At 36.3% G+C, this 21,107-nt stretch overlaps 1 protein-coding gene across 1 annotated transcript; it reads left to right on the top strand.

The window, feature by feature from the left end:
- Positions 1-6,752: 6,752 nt before the first annotated feature.
- Positions 6,753-9,171, top strand: LOC112184194. Its single transcript, XM_024322465.1, has 3 exons — positions 6,753-6,881; positions 8,755-8,832; positions 8,887-9,171. The coding sequence occupies exons 1-3, from the start codon at positions 6,753-6,755 to the stop codon at positions 9,169-9,171; spliced, it is 492 nt and encodes a 163-aa protein (XP_024178233.1).
- Positions 9,172-21,107: the final 11,936 nt, after the last annotated feature.

Here is a 21,107-nt window from a genome sequence, read left to right as displayed (position 1 = left end):
TTGTCTCTTCCAGATTTTACTAAGGTTTGTCTAAGCGTGCAGTTTCAAATTCCTTCTACTTCCTCATGGCTCGAACCAGGGTTACCCCTCGCAGGGGCGTCAATCAACGCCGTGTTCTCTCTTTGGAGGAAGAAGGTCGTCAAGCGGCCACTAGAGCTGGGCTTACTCGTCCATGGGACCATCGTCCTATCCGTGAGCGTACCCGCAGTCCCCCTCCTCTGCCTCGTCGCTCTCCCAGACTGCATCCCGGAGAGTCTTCTTCCTCACCAACTGCTCGTGCTCCTCGCCCTATGGCCACCCTGGAAAGCTTGTCGGATTCGATTGATGAATTGCGTTCCTCTCTCCGCGATGGTATTATGGTGACAGATTGGAGAGTCAATTGCATGATCGATTACATCTCTGAGATGAACTGCTCTTTGATGCGCTGTCACACTGCAATAAACAAGCTTGCTCAGGAAGTCAATAACTTGCAGAGTTATCCTCCTGGGTTTCCTCGCAAGGACGCTACTGCATCACAACATGAGGACCCGCCTCCGAAGGCTGAAACCAGCAAGAGGGCTGCCACTCGCCCGCATACCGCTCCTCCAAATGAGTAAATGGAGGTACAAGTCTAGGCTGAAAGACTTTAAACATTAAGCGCTGCATGGGAGGCAACCCATTTCAACTGTAGCTGTGGAGGAGCCATCAAACGCAGATTTGCTTTCTTGAACTCTTCCTTCTATTTTATTTTCTTAAATTTTAAGTTGTTTTAGGTTTCGTTGTGTTCATTTTCTCTTCTATGCTTGATTTATGCTTTGCATGATTTATATTTGTTTATACATTGAGGACAATGCATGAATTAAGTATGGGGGAAGGGTTATTGCTTTATTGTGTTTTTAGTAGTTAGTATATAAAAAAAAATGAAAAATAGTTGATGTTGGATTGTGTTTTTTGTGTTTTTAATTGATGTTGTGATACACTAAGGTATATTGGATTAAACATAGTCTTGAAAAAGGGTAGCTGTTTCAGTCCCATTGCACATCGAGACTCCCTGTTCCCGTACCTAAGTGTTGAAATTAAATTAAATTGTTGAAAAAAAAAAAAATTTGGTTACTTTTGTTTTTGTTTTTGAGTCTTAGAATGCCCTTTCAACTGTCTAGGATGATTCTATATCTCTGAAATCATGATTAAAAGAGGATCATAAAATTGAGATGATTTTTAAAATTGTATTCTTTGGTTAATTGAGATATATGAAAAATGCATGCATGTGTAGTGGATATGGATTTCGTAACCTTGGTACAGAATATGAGCATGTTAGGATAAGTTTTGATTCATAAAAGCCCATGTGAGATATTTGAGCCATGTCCCTTTTTCTTGGAGTGATAATTGAAAAATATATTCTTAATTTCTTGGCGATGTTTTGATGATCTCATTATTCTTTCATTTGATTGATTGCTTGCCATAGATTAAGTTTGATGGACTAGAGAATGCTAGAATTCGCTCTTGTGCTTGTTGAGACTTTTGTCAATACATGGCCCTGATTCTGGAAGGGATAGAGGCAACCTAGGAATTACCACCATTGCCAAATAAGCATGTGTCCCTATTTGTGCCCGTCGTGGGACTCCCTTAGATAAACCCCTTTGAGCTTACATTAAGCCTTTTCTTTCATCACCCTTAAATCCTTAACCCTGAACCTTAGTATAGCTACACTCCTACCCTTTGTTCTAAAAACTTAGCGGAGCTATATTTTGGGACTTTACTTGAGGATTTGGCATTGAGAAAGAAAATTGAGAAGAGGTGAAAGTTCAAGTGTGGGGGTAGACTTGTCCATAAAGAAAAAAATATGTGAAAGCCGTGAAAAAGAAATGAAAAAGAAAAAAAAAAATGTGTACGGCTAGAAAATTAAAAGAAAGAAAAGAAAAAAAATGTATATGGATTTTAGTCCTCCATATTTGGTGAGTTTGGAGTTTGTTTTGAATTGAAGACCCACTATTGGAAAATTTCGTCTTTGTCCAATTCACTAGTTCGAGGGAAGTTTAGAGTGAAGATTGGGCCTAACATGAAGACATTTGGCCCTTTCATAAAACCTCTATGAGATGTGACGTTTTGATATATCTTGGTGGATTTCTAGAAGTCTCTACATCTACATGAGCTCTGCTAGGTTTTTAGGACACTTTGTGAAATTCCTTACCTTTCGTTTCTTAAAACCTTGAGCCTTGGCCCCATTACAACCTAAATAAGACCTTCTTGATCCTTAAGATGGGACAGCCTTTGATTTGTGGAGATGAGTTACAAGAGTTGAACCTATGGCTTGGGTCCATCCGTGCAAGTAATTGATATCCTTCATGAGATCTTTTAAAAAAAAAATTATATTCACAAAGTGCTTTTCGTTTCTTATATATGTGAGCTATTTGATTGCCTCAAAATATTTTCTCTCACATATAATTGAGTGATTATAAGCTTTTAAGCATTGTCTTGAATTCTGAGAGAAGAAAGAGTGGATATACCTTGTGAGGATATGAATCATACTTGTTCGAAGCATGCTTAACAGAAACCATCACCATTGTCACAACCAAGTCCTACTTGTGTATGTGTGGATTATATGTTTTAATTAACTCTTGAATATCTACATATTGATTCTTGGTTGAGTGCTAATCTTGATGTTGTGAAAGTAGGAGATTTCTGAGACAAAAAGTTGAAGGGCAATAGAGTCATTGTTTTTGTAGAGTCTTTAATTTTTGTTGAGTGTTAGTGTGTGTCTTAGTGTGATTTTGCTAAGGGACTAGCAAAAGCTAAGTGTGGGGGAATTTGATAGGAGCATTTTAATGCGACGTTTTAACTGCATTTCCCTACATTTCTTACGTTATTTCCTTATTAAAATCTTGTTTAGGAAAGTTTCCATTCTTTGATTGGGAAAGTTCCTATTTGTAGAAAGTTTATATTTTTGTAGTTTCTATTTATCATTTTTAGTAAGTTGCCATTTTTCATTTTAGGAAAGTTTCTATTTTTCTTATTAGTTTCTATTTTTAGGACCTCCAAGCAAGTGGAAAATCTTGAGGTGGAAAATCAAAGTTGCAACCAAGTGGAAAATCTTGAGGAGGAAAATCAAAGTTGCAACTAAGTGGAAAATCTTGAGGAGGAAAATCAAAGTTGCAAGCAAGTGGAAAATCTTGAGGAGGAAAATCAAAGTTGCAACCAAGTGGAAAATCTTGAGGAGGAAAATCAATTCAAGTTGAACAAGTGATAAACAAGTGGGAAGATATTTTTTACAAATTTGTCTAACATATCTAGCCCTTCATTTATGTTCATCTCCACCCTCCATTCATCATTTTTTGGGCTATAAATACACTTCTCCTCTCACTCTCAAAAGACCACATTCCTTCATCCATTCCATCTTCTTTGTCTCACCATTTCCTCTCCATATTTCTTTTCCATTCTCTAGTTTTCTTGTTCTTCATTTTCAAGCCAAGAGAAAGAGAAGCCATGCAATACATCAATTTCCCAACCGCCATCCACCCTTGTGTCGTCCCTAGAAGATTGCTTGCTTTCAAGGATCTTCAAGTTCTTCGTCTCAAGGCTTTATCATTCATCTTTCAAGGTGTATTATATCCTTTCTCTTGTTTTCTTTGTTTGATTTTGTAAAACTATGAATTCTAGTTAACAATAATGTTTAGGGCAAAGTTTAAGCCCAATTTCTATGTTTAAATAAAGTTTTCGAATTCTATAATTATGATTCTAAGTCGCTTATGTGAGTTTGTTCGATTAAATTTGCTTTACAGAAAACTTTTATATGTTTATCTTATTTGGGTCGACACTTATAGGATTTGCATGTAATTGGTGCTAGGTTTAAGAACATGAAATCGACTTTTCGTTTTGTGTAACTTGAATCAAAAGTAGTAAAGGTTCTGGACAAGAATCGAATTTAATTGAAGAGGATTGCAATTAGGTGGACTTTTCCATAACTAAGTTGTACACTTGAGTTGATAGCCTTTCTCTATGTCTAATGCGTTGAACATGTCATGATTGACTAGCTTTCTAGGGCTTGATTGCATGTTTGATAGGATTAATCTAGGTGCTTTCGCTTAGGTTAATTAGCATTGAAAAGTAAAATATGGGAAATCATTTGCTTTCGAATGTTTCACATGATCAACTCCTCTCTCATGACTTGGAAGAACAATTATAGGGTTTGAATCGAATTTGATTACATGGAATTGATTTTGATCTTTGTTCCTTGCGTTCCACCCTTGTATATATGTTTTTACGTTTTCTTTATTTTATTTATTTTAATTTTAATTTTAAGAATCCTAATCCCCCCTTATTTGTGTTTACATGTATATATTTATTCTTTATTTTATTTTTGTAAATAATACTTTTTTTATTTTAATTCTTTATTTGTTTATACAATTGTATATATTTATATTCTTTATTTTATTTTTTTAAATAATACTTTTCTTATTTTGTTTCACAATTACAAGTGTACCCTCAATCCCCGGAATAGAACGATCCCTATTTACTTATACTACTAACGACATTTTCAGGGTTAAATTGTGCGCTTGCCAACAGCTCGTCATATGCTTCCTTACCTATCTCAAAATTAAGCAAAACTATATAGTTGCAGTAGTTCAATCATGATTTCCTACATGATTTACATGATCAACTGTCTTGGTTTTAAGTAATTTGCATGACCTTGAAGAGGCATGTATGGTTTTGACAAACTGTGTTGATTGAATCCTTGTATTTTGTCGTGTTTATGATCTTGGATGCTTCTGTTTGCATTGTTTGATTCACTGTATGCTTAATAACAGCTGATTACTTGTTCTCCCAATTCAGTAATAATCATTTGTGAACAATTTCATAAAACTCAAATAAAATACATACAACTCTACATAAATTTTTGGTTCGGCTTGATTAAAGTCTTTTACATAATGTATTGTTGATAGCAACCCCGTATAGAAGACTGTAATTAAACATAAGTATTGGACCAATACCTTGTAATATTGAATTTGGAAGCCAGTGTCTTTGCTCCCCATAGGAGGTTTAAACATTTACAACTTTCAAATTCAATATTGGCACATAAAAAAAATTAAAGGATCGGACTAAATACTGTTTAGTCTTTGAGATTTTGACCATAAAACACTTCAGTCCCTGACCTTCTAATTTCACACGTTTAGTCCCTGTACTTCAAAATTTCAGATCAATAGGTCATTGCCGTCTAAAATTAGCAATGAAATGTCTATTATGCCCTCAGTTCTTTTTTTTTAGTTAATTAATTATTTTATTTTATTTTTGGAAAAGGAATTTTTTTCCCTTTCTTTTTTTCTGTTTTTTTTTTCCCTTTCTTTCTTTCTGTTTGAAAAAAAAAGAATAAAAAAAAGGAATAAATTTATTAAAAAAAAAAACACGAGATAAACTCACATTAATCACGTTTCAATCAAGAAACAAAGCACGGCGGACAAATTAGAGCTCTAATTGATCGTATCAACTAACCCGGCCAAAGGCGTGAATTCCCGATTTTCCCACCCACGATCACATTTCGTGATCCACGATCCTCAACTCGTAAGTCTTTGGATCCACGGTATAAATACCAAAATATTAAAGGAGTCGCAGTGGACCCAAAATGTTACACGAATCTAAAATAAAAGATTCCCCATAATTGATCCCTATCAATTCCTCCCGGTATAAGACCCACATTTAAATAACCCACCCGCGAACTAAAATATTCCACAATACACAACACTTTTCAAAACAATAGAAATCAACCCTTTTTCACGAAATATTGTTTCACGAAAAGTCACACCCAAAACAATAAAATGAACGCACCCACAATTATTATTTTATCACAACAAAACCACCAACACACATATATTTCAAGTAAATATATAGACGTAGACATTCACTCAGGAATGCTACTAATACCAACTATAGTTTGCAGTTAACTAAATAACTATCAAAACGATAAGGTAAACCCGTTCGTAAATGAACATTGTGAGATTACTCACCTCGAAATTCCCACTGCGTCTTCACACCACTAGACTACTTAAAGAATGCACTCTGTCAAGCACCTAAGGAATGTACAGCCTTGATTCAGTCAATGAAATACAAGGAATAATGTTCGAAACCCTAAATTGAACTAAAATTCCCAAAAGTGAGGCCAATTGAGGCGAAACCACATCCGAGACCACCCAATGTCTCCGGAATACTTCCACGACCGATGTATCCAAACCATAAGTCTATCGGACGCTTGGATCCTCACGGATCGAATAAATCAACTGGTATGAAACCGTAAAAATCATAACAAATTCATACGAACTTCAAAACTTGCGCATGATATATCAAAAATCTCGTATCGACGAGTGGAAGATATATAGTACCAAAAACAGTCCCCTATATGGCTGGAAAGCCGCCAGAACGCCGCCACAGTCTGTGGCTCACCGCTGCTGGCCAAAACTCAATATTACACAAAACATCCAACATCAAAGATGTTCATCTCAGCATGCTTAACCATTTTCATAACTAGCACGTAGTCAGAAACTAAGCATAAAGGGTCGAAAACTACCTCGCAAGCCATGGATTACTGTTCAATCCGGGTTGAACCGAGCTTTACGTGAATCGATTCAAACAACCACCAAGGATCGATCAAGGAGGTTGCTGCGAGCTCCCCAAGCCTGGTTTGAAGTTTCATTGACGTCGGAGATCAGAGAACCGATCAGGTCCGATTTCCTCAAACTTCGCTGCTTTCTAGCGCCACCACCACCGAGAATCGTCGCTAAAGGATGCCAAATGGACGACCAGAGCAAGGAGGCGATCTGATCTGGAAGGTTTCGCCGCCGGAGACAGCCGGAAATGCCGGGTCGGATCGAGAGAAACTGGGTCGGGTCAACCGGATTTCTTCGATATCGAAGGTATCAGTCGAGAGAAAAGAAGGCTTCCGAAAATGGAAAATTAGATTTATGAAAATATTTTCGGAAATTCCCTATTTATACCAAAATGGAAACTTCTTCCGATGGCCATAACTTCCTCATACGAACTCTGATTTTCGCGTTCCACATGTCCACGAACTCGTATCAACGCGCTCTACAACTTTCATGCAAGAAGTTTTCGGAGAAACTCAACGTATCAAAAGTCAACCTTGAACTCCCCCCTAAATACACATTTTTCGAATAATAATTCGTCCGAAATACTTCCCCTCCTTCCATGAGCCACGAAACCATCCAATAATCACAAATTAGATTCCGGAAAATCCTCGGAAAATAATAACCAATTTTCGGGGTACTTAATGTGCAATTAATGTCGGGAAAGTATGAGGGAAAATGAATCCCATGGGGTGTGGGAGGATCCAATTTCCCCCCTATTTTCCCTTCATGCAAGAAAGTTGTTCATTTCCTTGGGTTTGCCAAACAAAGGAAAGGAAAAGGTTTCCATTCCGCAAACCAAACGAGGTCTTAGGTCTGCAGGGGTCCCAACAGACAAGTTTGACAAATCAGAGCTAATGAACTAATAAATTATGTAATCATCTCATATCTACATGAATTTAGGCCATCTCTAGTAAGAGATGGCTATATTGGGGCCAGGGGTATAATTTAGCCCCAGAAATATTATTGTTTATTCATGAAATAGTGAACCATCTCCACTAAGGCAGGGCAAAATTTTAGCCCTTTCAAGTATTTTATAATTTTAAATTATCTTTTTCAAATTTATCATTTTATTGTATTATAATAATATTTTAATTTAGACCAAAAATAATTTTTGAGACAAAAATTAATTTTTTTAAAGTGTATGTTTGGATGAGGTACTATGTGCTATTTTTTATAACATTTTCGGATAGGATTTTTAAGTGCCAGGTGTCCCTCCGCAAGTAAATCCCTAGATTCCCGATTTGATATACTGTCAACGTGGCAAAACTAATCATTGTAGACCTTATCAAATTTTCGGATAGTATTTGTGAATGCCATGTGTCACATTGTGATCAACTCCCAAAATTTTCGATTAGATTTTAAGCATACGTGACTATTCTATCTTCAGCTTCAAACCTTAATAAAAAGAGTGGTTTCGATTGCATATTTCACTATCTCATCTATCTCTTCTCTAATTGTTTGTTCAGTTTATAAATTTTCCTTATATTTTGCAATGAATTCCAACTGGTTTTCTCAATGGAATGAGAGGCAACGTGAAGACAAGGAAGATGACGAAGAAGAAGAAGAATATGATGCGCAGAGGTGAAGAAATACAACACAACTTATGGTGGAAGCAGTTAGCTGGTTGGCTACTAACCCACTCCATCAACAACAACAATGGGGAGGTTCTGTTCCAGGCCACGCTACCCATAACCGATCACTCGAGGTAGCGAATGAAAAGTTGTTAAATGATTACTTTGTAGCTAACTCTGTGTACCCTGCCGAAACTTTCAGACGATGTTACAGGAAGAGGCGTAAAGTGTTCCTCCGCATGTTGGAGCATGTCCAGACGGCGGACCCATACTTTAGGCAGTCACAAGATTGTGCTAGGCGTTCGGGCTCCTCACCTCACCAGAAATTGATGTGAGCTCTTCGAATGTTAGCTACTGCATGCTCGGCTGATTCCTTAGATGAATCATTCCGTATGCCTGAATCGACCGCCATTGAGAACCTTAGTCGATTTTGTCGTACTATTGTCACCATTTATCAAGAACGCTACCTTTGGGCTCCTACAACAGAAGATTTGGATAAGCTTTTACAAAGAGCTGAGCGATGAGGATTTCCTGGAATGATAGGTTCGCTTGATTGTATGCATTGGCAGTGGAAAATATGTCCAATGGGATGGCAAGGCAGCTTCAGCGGCAAATCAAAAAAACCAACAATTGTTCTTGAAGCTGTGGTAGGTTTAGACACTTGGATCTGGCATGCTTTCTTTGGAATCCCTGGAGCCTAGAATGACATCACTGTTCTCGCACTTTCACCATTATTTGAAGCTGTAACAGCAGGTAAGGCACCACAACTTAATCAACATGTCAACGGGACTTCTTACGAGTTTGGCTATTACCTTGCTGATGGCATCTACCATAAGTGGGTGACAGTTGTGCAATCAATCAAACATCCTGAGAATGATGCAGAAGTGTACTTTTCCACCAAGCAGGAGGCTTACCGCAAGGATGTCAAAAGAGCATTTGAGTTTCTGCAAGCACGATTTGCAATTATTAGGCAACCTGCTGTTTGAACCAATATTTGGCAAAGCTCACGTGACAGATAGGTGGGCCTGGCCAGTAAGGCCTAATGAATGACCATGTCCAATTAGCCATGGCACATTGAATGTTTATTGTCAAATTTATGACCGAAGATAACGTGTGCTGATAGGAGCATTTTAATGTGATATTTTAATAGTTAATTCCTCACATTTTGCTTAGTTAATTCCTTAACTGAATCGATTTTAATTCAATTTCTATTTTTAGGTACATTGGAGTAAATGAAGGTGAAATGAGCGTTAGGTCCATAATTACCTAGAAATGATGGAGAAGAATGAAAATGCACTAAAAAGTCAACCTTGAATATTTTCTTACTCCGGCTAGGAGAATCAGAGCCAAGCAAGGAAGAAGGAGCGGCCGCCTGACCAAATGAACTTCAAATGAGCTGAAACCTTCCAGATCCATTCTAGACACCCAAAGGATCATTTCTTATGAAGAGTGCCAGAGAAAAATATGAGTGGAAGGCCTTCAAACAATCAGCCCAATTTTCTACAGAAGCAAAACCGGAAAACTGGACCTGTAAGAGGTCCAGCAGCATTTCCGGCCCAACCACATGGATTGAAGCTCTGAAAATTTGTCAGAATGATCTACACTCATAGTGGAACATTTCATATGAAGAAGTCAAAGGCATATAATGAAGTCTTGTTGGAGAAATAATTGAAGGAATAAAGGGGAAGAAACTTACCTGAAAACAGCTCAACACCACATATTCATGTTTCCCACCCACATGAAGAAAGCTAGATGCTTTTCTCTTTTTCCTTGGATATATTTTTTCTACAATCTCTTTAATAGATCATCATCACTTCCATGTTGCTGCACCTTCATGCTTTGCTTTCATTTCATCATTTCTCTTTCTTTTCCATATTTTACAAATCACTTTCATACTCCACTTTCATTATTTTTCTTCCACTCATCATTTCACTCTTCTTTTTCTTTCCTATATAAACACCTTCTCCTCTCATTCTAAAACAAATTCCTTCATCCATTCCATCTTCTTTGTCTCTCCATTTCCTTTCCATTTTTCTCTTCATTCTCTAGTTTTAAGTTTCTGCATTTTTAAGCAAAGAGAAAAAGAGAAGAAGAAGCCATGAAGCCTCCTAGCCGTCATCATCCACCTTGTACCGTGATAGTGAAGTCTTGCTTTAAAGATTCAAGATCAACGTCTCAAGTTCTTCATCATCCACTCCCTTCATGGTGTAATTCTATCTTTTTCCTTGTAATTTCTTTTGGTTTTCTTTGTTTAGATTTGTAGAACTATGAATTCTAGTTAACAAATAATATTAAGGGCAAAGTTTAAAACCTGTTTATATGTTTTGAGATAAAGTTGTGATTTCTATATGTTGATTTTTATGTTGCTTATGTGGGTTTGTTTAATTAAATTTGCATGATAGAAAACTTTTGTATTTTAATCTTATGTGGTTGCAAACACTTAGGGTTTTGATATAATTGGTGCTAGGTTTAAGAACATGAAATCGACTTTTCGTTTTGTGTAACTTGAATCAAAAGTAGTAAAGGTTTTGTGCAAAGACCGAATTTAATTAAAGAGGATTGCAATTAGGTGGACTTTTCCATACTAAGTTGTACACTTGAGTTGATAGCCTTTCTCTATGTCTAATGCGTTGAACATGTCATGATTGACTAGCTTTCTAGGGCTTGATTGCATGTTTGATAGGATTAATCTAGGTGCTTTCGCTTAGGTTAATTAGCATTGAAAAGTAAAATATGGGAAATCATTTGCTTTCGAATGTTTCACATGATCAACTCCTCTCTCATGACATTTAAAATCAACTATAGGAATTGTAATTGGATTTATTGCATATGGATGTGGTTTTGATCTTTGTTCCTTGCGATCCACCCTTGTATATAAGTTTTTACGTTTTCTTTATTTTATTTATTTTAATTTTAATTTTAAGAATCCTAATCCTCCCCTTATTTGTGTTTACTTGTATATATTTATTCTTTATTTTATTTTTGTAAATAATACTTTATTATTTTAATTCTTTATTTGTTTATACAATTGTATATATTTATATTCTTTATTTTATTTTTGTAAATAATACTTTTCTTTATTTGTTACACAATTACAGGTGTACCCTCAATCCCCGGAATAGAACGATCTCTATTTGCTTATACTACTAACGATATTTCAGGGTTAAATTGTGCGCTCGCTTCGAGCACGTCAATTTTTGGCGCCGTTGCCAGGGATTGAAAAATCACTTGCTAAATTGTGTCATTTATTGTATATATTTGTTGTATATAAATTGTTTAAAACTTAGTTTAAATATTATTTATATTATTGAACATGAATTTTAATTGTAGGTTGTAAATTGAGAGGAATAGGTGAAGTCTCTTTTGTTAATATTGGCCTAAACCCCTTATTGGTACCTAGCTCAGGTCCCTTAAGGTTGAGGGCGGCCTTTATTAACACTTGTTGAACTGTCTTCACACTTATGAACTTTCTCATCTTAGTAAGAAAGCCTATGTGAAATGGTGTCTAGGAATGGGACAACGTTCATGACGGGTTTTTGAATCCAGAAGTGCTTGCAAATGGGCCTAAACCACTATGTGGGAGTAGCTCATGCCAAAATGGATTTTTCCTCTCGTGTTCGTCCTCCCCCACCTGGCCATTTCAGTAAGGTTGCCCAAACGATTTGAAAGGGAGTTTGTGTCTAGGCGACTATACTTGGGCCGCACGTTCACTTGATTTACCGCTTGGAATTTGATTCGATATCAATAATGTTTATAATAAAAGAAATACTTGTGAAAACTCTATACGTGTAAATTATTTTGTTGTTTCACACTTTAATACTTGTAAAAATACTTTTCACGTTTTATACTCACTTGTACTTAACTTGTGTCTTTTGTACAATATACTTGTTAATTTTACTTGTAGTTTGTAATTAATAGTTATACTTGTTTTTATTTTGTATTTCTTTGTTAATTATAGTTACTAACTTTATTTAATGTAGGTACCGTCTGGCTGCAAGACGTAAAATACAAGCGCTACTTGGGAGGCAACCCATGCAAATCAGATTTGCTTTCTTTATCCTTATATTTTATTTTTCGTTTTTGCTTATTTGTTTTAGTTGTTATTTTCGTAAATTTCATCCCTATATGCTTACTTATTTCATTGCATGCTTTTAATTGATTACATTGAAGATAATGCAATATTTAAGTGTGGGGGAAGGGATTTATATTTTTGTCTTTCATTTTAAGTCCTATATATATCTTTGTCTTTTATTTTTGAGTCCTATGTATTAAAAAAAAAAAAAAACTGCATTCATTCAGTCTTATTAAATTCAGCTATTTACAAAAAAAAAAAAAAAAAAATTAAAAAAAAATAATAATAATAATAATAATAAAAATACTCTATACTAAGCCATGTCTGCATCTCCGTAGGAGTTGAGGCTGAGCTCAAGGGAAATGCGAGAGCCACCACCATAGCCGCTACCTCCCTCGGAAGTAGTCTTCATGTTGCCCAAGATGTCCTCACCATGCATGGGGAATAGTGGAAGGGTTTCAATCTCCTGGTGATATTCTCCTCGTTGTTCCATGATCGATCCATCAGCACCATAGCCGACACGTGACCCAAAATTTAGATCAATGGATCTGTCAGTACTAGTAGAACTAGTGGATCCAAAATTGAGATCGAGAGATCCACCAACCGGAACGTTCCGAAATTCCTTCAACTTCTGCCTCTCACGAGCCTTGAGGTTCTGGAACCAAAAGAAGACGTTTTTGTCCTCGATCTGCCCATACTGTTTCAGATGGAGGCAGATCTCTTGAATCTGCTCTGGAGTTGGGTACTTAAAACCCTTATCATAGTAAAGGCCCTTGAGGATTCTTAGTTGAGGCGGTGTGGGAGCCCACCGGTTATTAGTCCCGGCTGCTTGGTTGTTTCCTCCATCCTCGATTTGTTGCTGGGTCTGTTGCTCCATTAGTTGCAGAGTTTGTGGTTCCATGTTGATGAAGAAAGGATTTGAGTTTCGAAAGAAAGGCTGAAGGGTTGAGAGAGAAAGGCTGGAACTCGGAAGAATTTTCTTTTGGAGTGAACAGTCGCTCAGAATGCACCTATTTATAGAACGAGTGAGCAGATCTCCACCGTTGGATCGACAATCTCTGAGATTAAATCTACGCGTTGGATTAAAGTCACCCGAAAACACGGAAAAGCTGTTGGCTCGTGAAGGACACGTGGGGGAACCAAACTGATCTCGAGGAGCTGTGACAGATAAGCTACAGCCGAAAGCAGGTATGATTGCCGTAAATTAAGGAAAAGAAAGGACGCGTGGGGGAATCAAACGAATCTCGAGGATCCGTGATAGACAAGCTATAGCCGAAAGCATGCCATAAATCCAGGAAAAGAAAGAAATATTTACACGTGGGGGAGTTTCTTGGGCCGTGAACTGTCATAACTCTTCTCCTTCCCGGAGAAGCTTTGTTAAAACCGTGTGCCTGTTGAGATTTCTACCCTATTTTGGGCTTTACATATACATCCTTTTTTGTCTCCTCCAGATTTTACTAAGGTTTGTCTAAGCGTGCAGTTTCAAATTCCTTCTAATTCCTCATGGCTCGAACCAGGGTTACCCCTCGCAGGGGCGTCAATCAACGCCGTGTTCTCTCTTTGGAGGAAGAAGGTCGTCAAGCGGCCACTAGAGCTGGGCTTACTCGTCCATGGGACCATCGTCCTATCCGTGAGCGTACCCGCAGTCCCCCTCCTCTGCCTCGTCGCTCTCCCAGACTGTATCCCGGAGAGTCTTCTTCCTCACCAGCTGCTCGTGCTCCTCGCCCTATGGCCACCTTGGAAAGCTTGTCGGAGTTGATTGATGATTTGCGCTCCTCTCTCCGCGATGGTATTATGGTGACAGATTGGAGAGTCAATTGCATGATCGATTACATCTCTGAGATGAACTGCTCTTTGATCCGCTGTCACACTGCAATAAACAAGCTTGCTCAAGAAGTCAATAACTTGCAGAGTTATCCTCCTGGGTTTCCTCGCAAGGACACTACTGCATCACAACATGAGGACCCGCCTCCGAAGGCTGAAACCAGCAAGAGGGCTGCCACTCGCCCGCATACCGCTCCTCCAAAGGAGTAAATGGAGGTACAAGTCTAGGCTGAAAGACTTTAAACATTAAGCGCTGCATGGGAGGCAACCCATTTCAACCGTATCTGTGGAGGAGCCATCAAACGCAGATTTGCTTTCTTGAACTCTTCCTTCTATTTTATTTTCATGAATTTTAAGTTGTTTTAGGTTTCGTTGTGTTCATTTTCTCTTCTATGCTTGATTTATGCTTTGCATGATTTATATTTGTTTATACATTGAGGACAATGCATGAATTAAGTATGGGGGACGGATTATTGCTTTGTTGTGTTTTTAGTAGTTAGTATATAAAGAAAAAAAAAAAATGTGTTTAACAAAAGAAAATGTTGTGATACACTAAGGTATATTGGATTAAACATAGTCTTGAAAAAGGGTAGCTGTTTCAGTCCCATTGCACATCAAGACTCCCTGTTCCCGTACCTAAGTGTTGAAATTAAATTAAATTGTAAAAAAAAAAAAAAAAAATGTTGGTTTTAGAGTGTTTTTGTTTGTTTGAGTCTTAGGATGCTCCTAACGTCTAGGATGAACATGTCTCTGAATTCATGGCCAAGGTTTTCACAATCAAAATAGGACTTAATTGAATTCTGTGGTTAATCGACATTGTGATGCTTGTATGAAGATTTGAGATAGGATTGTAACTTGGTTCATTAAGCATGCTAGGATTAAGTCTGATTCATTTGACCCAAGTGAGCTGTTGAGCTAAAATACTTTCTTTTTGAGTGCTTATTGATAATTTCAGAATTTCATGGCTATATTTGCAAAACCTCATCTTTCTTTGAAAATCCAATGATCATGTGCCATAGATTTTAATGGACTAGAGAGTACTAGAACTCGGCTGTTGTGACTGTCAAAACTTGTATGCCATAATATGCACTGATCCTGGATAGGATAGAAGGCATTAGGGTAACCACCAAAGCAAAACAAGCATGTGTCCCCAATTGTGCCCGTCGTGGGACTCCTTAGAATGAACCCCTTTGAGCCTACGTTGAAAACCTTTGTTTCATCACCCTCACTACCCTACCATGAGCTTAGTACAGGATATCTCTACCCTTGTCTTAAGGACTTAGTAGAGCATGACATAGTATGTAGGGGTGACGATGAAAGACAAGTATGGGGTGGGAAAAATCCAAGAAAAAAAAAAAAAAAATTTGCCTTGAAAAAAAAAAAAAAAAAAAAGAAAGAAAGAAAAGCGGCAAAAGAGAAGAAAAATTGAAAAGAAAACTCTTGGGAAAATGTTGAAGTGTGGTTTTGGACTTGCAAATTTGTAGAAGGCTCAAAGTTGAAAATTATGCCTTTGTCCATTCCCATGTTGGTTAGAGTGAAGGTTTGGCCCAAAACAATGATATTTGGTCTACAAAAATAATGACATAAGGTGGTCCTTATATGCTCTGCTAGGTCCTTAGGATTTTTTTGTATCCTTAATCTTCATTTCGAAAACCCTAGCTTAGCCCCATTACAACCTGTTTTAAGTGCTGACTTGATCCTTGAGATGGGCAGTCTTTGGTTAGTGGAGTCAGTTACGCAGTCGAGCTTATGGTTTAGGTCCATTTGTGCACTCAGTCATTTCTTGAGGTCTATAAAAATTCTTCACAAAATGCTTTTATTGATGAAATATGCAAGCTGTTTGTTGCCTTACAATTTGTTCTCTTGCATATACTTGAGTGTGAAGCTTTTAAGCATAGCCATTTCTGAGAGAAAAATCGAGAGTATGTCATGTGAGTTTGGATTGGACTTGTTCGAAACATGCTATCATTCACTGTATAACTTAAGTTCTCCATATCTTACTTAGTCATATGAGTGTCACACGTTTATTAACTTTGGAATTATCTATGTGATTTTGATTAAGTGTTTAACGTGAAAGCCATGAGTTTAGAGTCTTTGAGACAACAGTTAGGGGCAGTAGAGTCATTTACTTACTTTTTGTTGAGTCTTTATTTTGTTTTGTGTTTTGATTTTGCTAAGGGACTAGCAAAAGCTAAGTGTGGGGGAATTTGATAGGAGCATTTTAATGTGATATTTTAATAGTTAATTCCTCACATTTTGCTTAGTTAATTCCTTAACTGAATCGATTTTAATTCAATTTCTATTTTTAGGTACATTGGAGTAAATGAAGGTGAAATGAGCGTTAGGTCCATAATTACCTAGAAATGATGGAGAAGAATGAAAATGCACTAAAAAGTCAACCTTGAATATTTTCTTACTCCGGCTAGGAGAATCAGAACCAAGCAAGGAAGAAGGAGCGGCCGCCTGACCAAATGAACTTCAAATGAGCTGAAACCTTCCAGATCCATTCTAGACACCCAAAGGATCATTTCTTATGAAGAGTGCCAGAGAAAAATATGAGTGGAAGGCCTTCAAACAATCAGCCCAATTTTCTACAGAAGCAAAACCGGAAAACTGGACCTGTAAGAGGTCCAGCAGCATTTCCGGCCCAACCACATGGATTGAAGCTCTGAAAATTTGTCAGAATGATCTACACTCATAGTGGAACATTTCATATGAAGAAGTCAAAGGCATATAATGAAGTCTTGTTGGAGAAATAATTGAAGGAATAAAGGGGAAGAAACTTACCTGAAAATAGCTCAACACCACATATTCATGTTTCCCACCCACATGAAGAAAGCTAGATGCTTTTCTCTTTTTCCTTGGATATATTTTTTCTACAATCTCTTTAATAGATCATCATCACTTCCATGTTGCTGCACCTTCATGCTTTGCTTTCATTTCATCATTTCTCTTTCTTTTCCATATTTTACAAATCACTTTCATACTCCACTTTCATTATTTTTCTTCCACTCATCATTTCACTCTTCTTTTTCTTTCCTATATAAACACCTTCTCCTCTCATTCTAAAACAAATTCCTTCATCCATTCCATCTTCTTTGTCTCTCCATTTCCTTTCCATTTTTCTCTTCATTCTCTAGTTTTAAGTTTCTGCATTTTTAAGCAAAGAGAAAAAGAGAAGAAGAAGCCATGAAGCCTCCTAGCCGTCATCATCCACCTTGTACCGTGATAGTGAAGTCTTGCTTTAAAGATTCAAGATCAACGTCTCAAGTTCTTCATCATCCACTCCCTTCATGGTGTAATTCTATCTTTTTCCTTGTAATTTCTTTTGGTTTTCTTTGTTTAGATTTGTAGAACTATGAATTCTAGTTAACAAATAATATTAAGGGCAAAGTTTAAAACCTGTTTATATGTTTTGAGATAAAGTTGTGATTTCTATATGTTGATTTTTATGTTGCTTATGTGGGTTTGTTTAATTAAATTTGCATGATAGAAAACTTTTGTATTTTAATCTTATGTGGTTGCAAACACTTAGGGTTTTGATATAATTGGTGCTAGGTTTAAGAACATGAAATCGACTTTTCGTTTTGTGTAACTTGAATCAAAAGTAGTAAAGGTTTTGTGCAAAGACCGAATTTAATTAAAGAGGATTGCAATTAGGTGGACTTTTCCATACTAAGTTGTACACTTGAGTTGATAGCCTTTCTCTATGTCTAATGCGTTGAACATGTCATGATTGACTAGCTTTCTAGGGCTTGATTGCATGTTTGATAGGATTAATCTAGGTGCTTTCGCTTAGGTTAATTAGCATTGAAAAGTAAAATATGGGAAATCATTTGCTTTCGAATGTTTCACATGATCAACTCCTCTCTCATGACATTTAAAATCAACTATAGGAATTGTAATTGGATTTATTGCATATGGATGTGGTTTTGATCTTTGTTCCTTGCGATCCACCCTTGTATATAAGTTTTTACGTTTTCTTTATTTTATTTATTTTAATTTTAATTTTAAGAATCCTAATCCTCCCCTTATTTGTGTTTACTTGTATATATTTATTCTTTATTTTATTTTTGTAAATAATACTTTATTATTTTAATTCTTTATTTGTTTATACAATTGTATATATTTATATTCTTTATTTTATTTTTGTAAATAATACTTTTCTTTATTTGTTACACAATTACAGGTGTACCCTCAATCCCCGGAATAGAACGATCCCTATTTGCTTATACTACTAACGATATTTCAGGGTTAAATTGTGCGCTCGCTTCGAGCACGTCATGTGCAGAGAGCCGTTACTAAATCGGGAGAGATCAAATGAATCACAAGGCGTAATAAATGACTTCGGCTAATTCAAAGAGGTTGATTGTCAAGAGAAACGTTACCAAAGTTTGGGGCAATTAACTTGAATGAACATCAGGAGGTGTTATTGCCAATTATTAGTTATAAGACTTGATTGAAGAATCTATTTGTAATCAATGTGGTCTTAGTTGTAAAGGCTGAGATTGCTTATTTTCCTTCATTCAGTAGTTTTGCTTCACTATAAAAAGGACCATAGGATTCATTGTTAGTGGTCCTCGACCAAACGCTCTACGCGATTACTCAAATTTTATCTCAATACATTTCAACAATTCAGCAATGCTTATTAATCTTTTCGTGTTTATCTTATCGCTTTCTTTACATGTATTTATCTTTTCTGCACTTTACTTTATCTTTTTGTTGTTTACTTTGTCTACACTACATGATTAGCTTGATCACGGTTATGGTGAGTTTGGTTGCCGAATTCTTCGATCTCTAGGCCTCTTGATGTGAGTTAGTGACACTTGATCGGCTCTAATTCATGCCAAGTGAGTTCCTACGGCCCTTGAATCGGAGTAGGAATACCATGAAAGGGAATTTCGACCCTTGAGCCTTGAAAAGCCTTGGGTATGGCTTCTACCATCTTTAGTAAATTGCATGTCAATTAAATTAGTATCTAGAGCATTGAATTAGGGTTAATTAGGATTCATTCCTAACTACCAATCCCATGTTTATATTCATTTTTTATTTTTCTTTCCTTTATTTAATTTAGTTGTTAGTTAAAGTTTCCATTTAAATTCTTGCACTTTAGTTATTAGAAATGCAAATTACTTGTTTAGTGACACTTTCTACGTCATTGTAAATAGTCATCACTAGGCTTATGACTTTGATTAGGCTTCAGTGCAAACCAAAGCCGAGCATTGCTAAGGCTTGGTGCCTAGAGTAGCATTTTTATTTTTCGATCTTCTTTTTCTTTTTCTTTTGTTTGCTAAGTGTCTTTATTTCCGATTACCCAAGGACTGTGGGTCAGCCACGTACTAATCCCCGTGGTACGATAACTTTGGACATAATATTTTTCTATCTTGACAATGATACGTACGCTTGCATAAATGTGTATCAAGTCATTTCACATAATTCGACGAGCTCCAAAGGTAGGTTCTTTCGATTTTAGTTACTGAGAAATATGAGTAAGATAATGTGGTGGAATCTTAAGTTTGAATTGAAAGCAGGAATTGATGAATGTGTAGCTATTTTCTGCGAAAAATTTAAAGCTTTCTATTTTGGTAGCTAAGAAATTAAGAGATAGTTTGAGGTTTTGAATTGGCAACAGGATTTTGTATGTATAGTAGTAAGGAGGTGGCTAATGAGTATAGAAAGTGATATTCGAATGAGGCGAAATATTAAGCTTTTTAATACACACTATTCAACAAATGAGTAGGGCAGCATGTGTATAATTATTTGCAGCAAAAAGTTTTATGCTTTCTGTTTTTAGCTATTCTATATTTCTACAGTTTCATAAATCAAGACTTGAGGGCAGCCGCACTAAGCCATTTAAAATATATATATATATATATATATATTTATATTTATATTACATGATTTGAGACAATGGATTGCCTGTTGTTGTGATATGGATCTAAAATTGGTAAGTAATCTTGAAAAAAAAATTAACTTTTATATAACTATATGTTATAAAAATTTAAAAATATAAAACTGTCTTCAATGGCATTCGTCAATATGATAATTCGTCAATATAACTAGCGCCTAGTGATTTTTAAAACCTTGGTATATGATAATTCGTCAATATGCACTCTTCTTCCTATTTTTCCTTTTTTAATGTTTTATTCTCCAATGGCATTCGTTCCATGTGCAATCATGTGCAAGTTAAGGCTACTATATATTTACTTAACCAGCTATATCAATCAGTAGAAAACATCATGATTGGTGAGATGATGAACTGTTGTTACTCTAATCGTTTTTCCGAATGATCCAAATAGGGATGGCAAAAATCCCCAGCAGGGCAGAGCTCCATTAGATACTCACTCCTAATGGGGGGAGAATTCGGGGACAAATGGGGAATGGGGATGGGGATCCTCAATCCCCACTATCTAAGATTGTGGATGGGATGGGGATGGTATTGTGATCCATATCCCCAAACCCGCCCCCATAATATATACATATATTTAACTTATATATATATTAATTTATTTTTTTATAATATAAATCACAAATATATGCATTTACTACTTTACTTTAATAGTGTTTTGATTTTTGCACTCACTGAATTATGATTTATGAATTTAATCATATTTTAAATTTATTTGTTGTAGATTTTGATTTTAAAAAAGGCAATATGAGAAAAAATTATTTTATTTATTAAATTCTTATTGGGGATTTGGGGCAGGTTTGGAGGTTTAGTCCCCAATGGGGATGGGGACGGGGAATCCCCAATATATTTTTATTGAGGATGGAGGTAGAAAATGACCCCGGGATGGGGATGGTATTGTGATCCCCATCCCCAACCCGCCCCATTGCCATCCCTAGATCCAAACTAGATTCATACCTATATACACTCACGTTAATTAATGTTTCTCAAACAAAATAAAGCAAAATCACATATCTTGCTTCTATTTCTCATTCAACCTTCTTTTTATGTTATTCAACATTAAATCTTCCATTTTCTCTTGGAAATACGATATATTTATTTTTTAGATTTTTTTACAA

This window comes from Rosa chinensis, chromosome 2 (genome assembly GCF_002994745.2).
Source record: "Rosa chinensis cultivar Old Blush chromosome 2, RchiOBHm-V2, whole genome shotgun sequence".
NCBI lineage: Eukaryota > Viridiplantae > Streptophyta > Magnoliopsida > Rosales > Rosaceae > Rosa > Rosa chinensis.
Note: the sequence above shows the minus strand (reverse complement) of the source record. Positions and strands in the feature narration are given on the sequence as shown.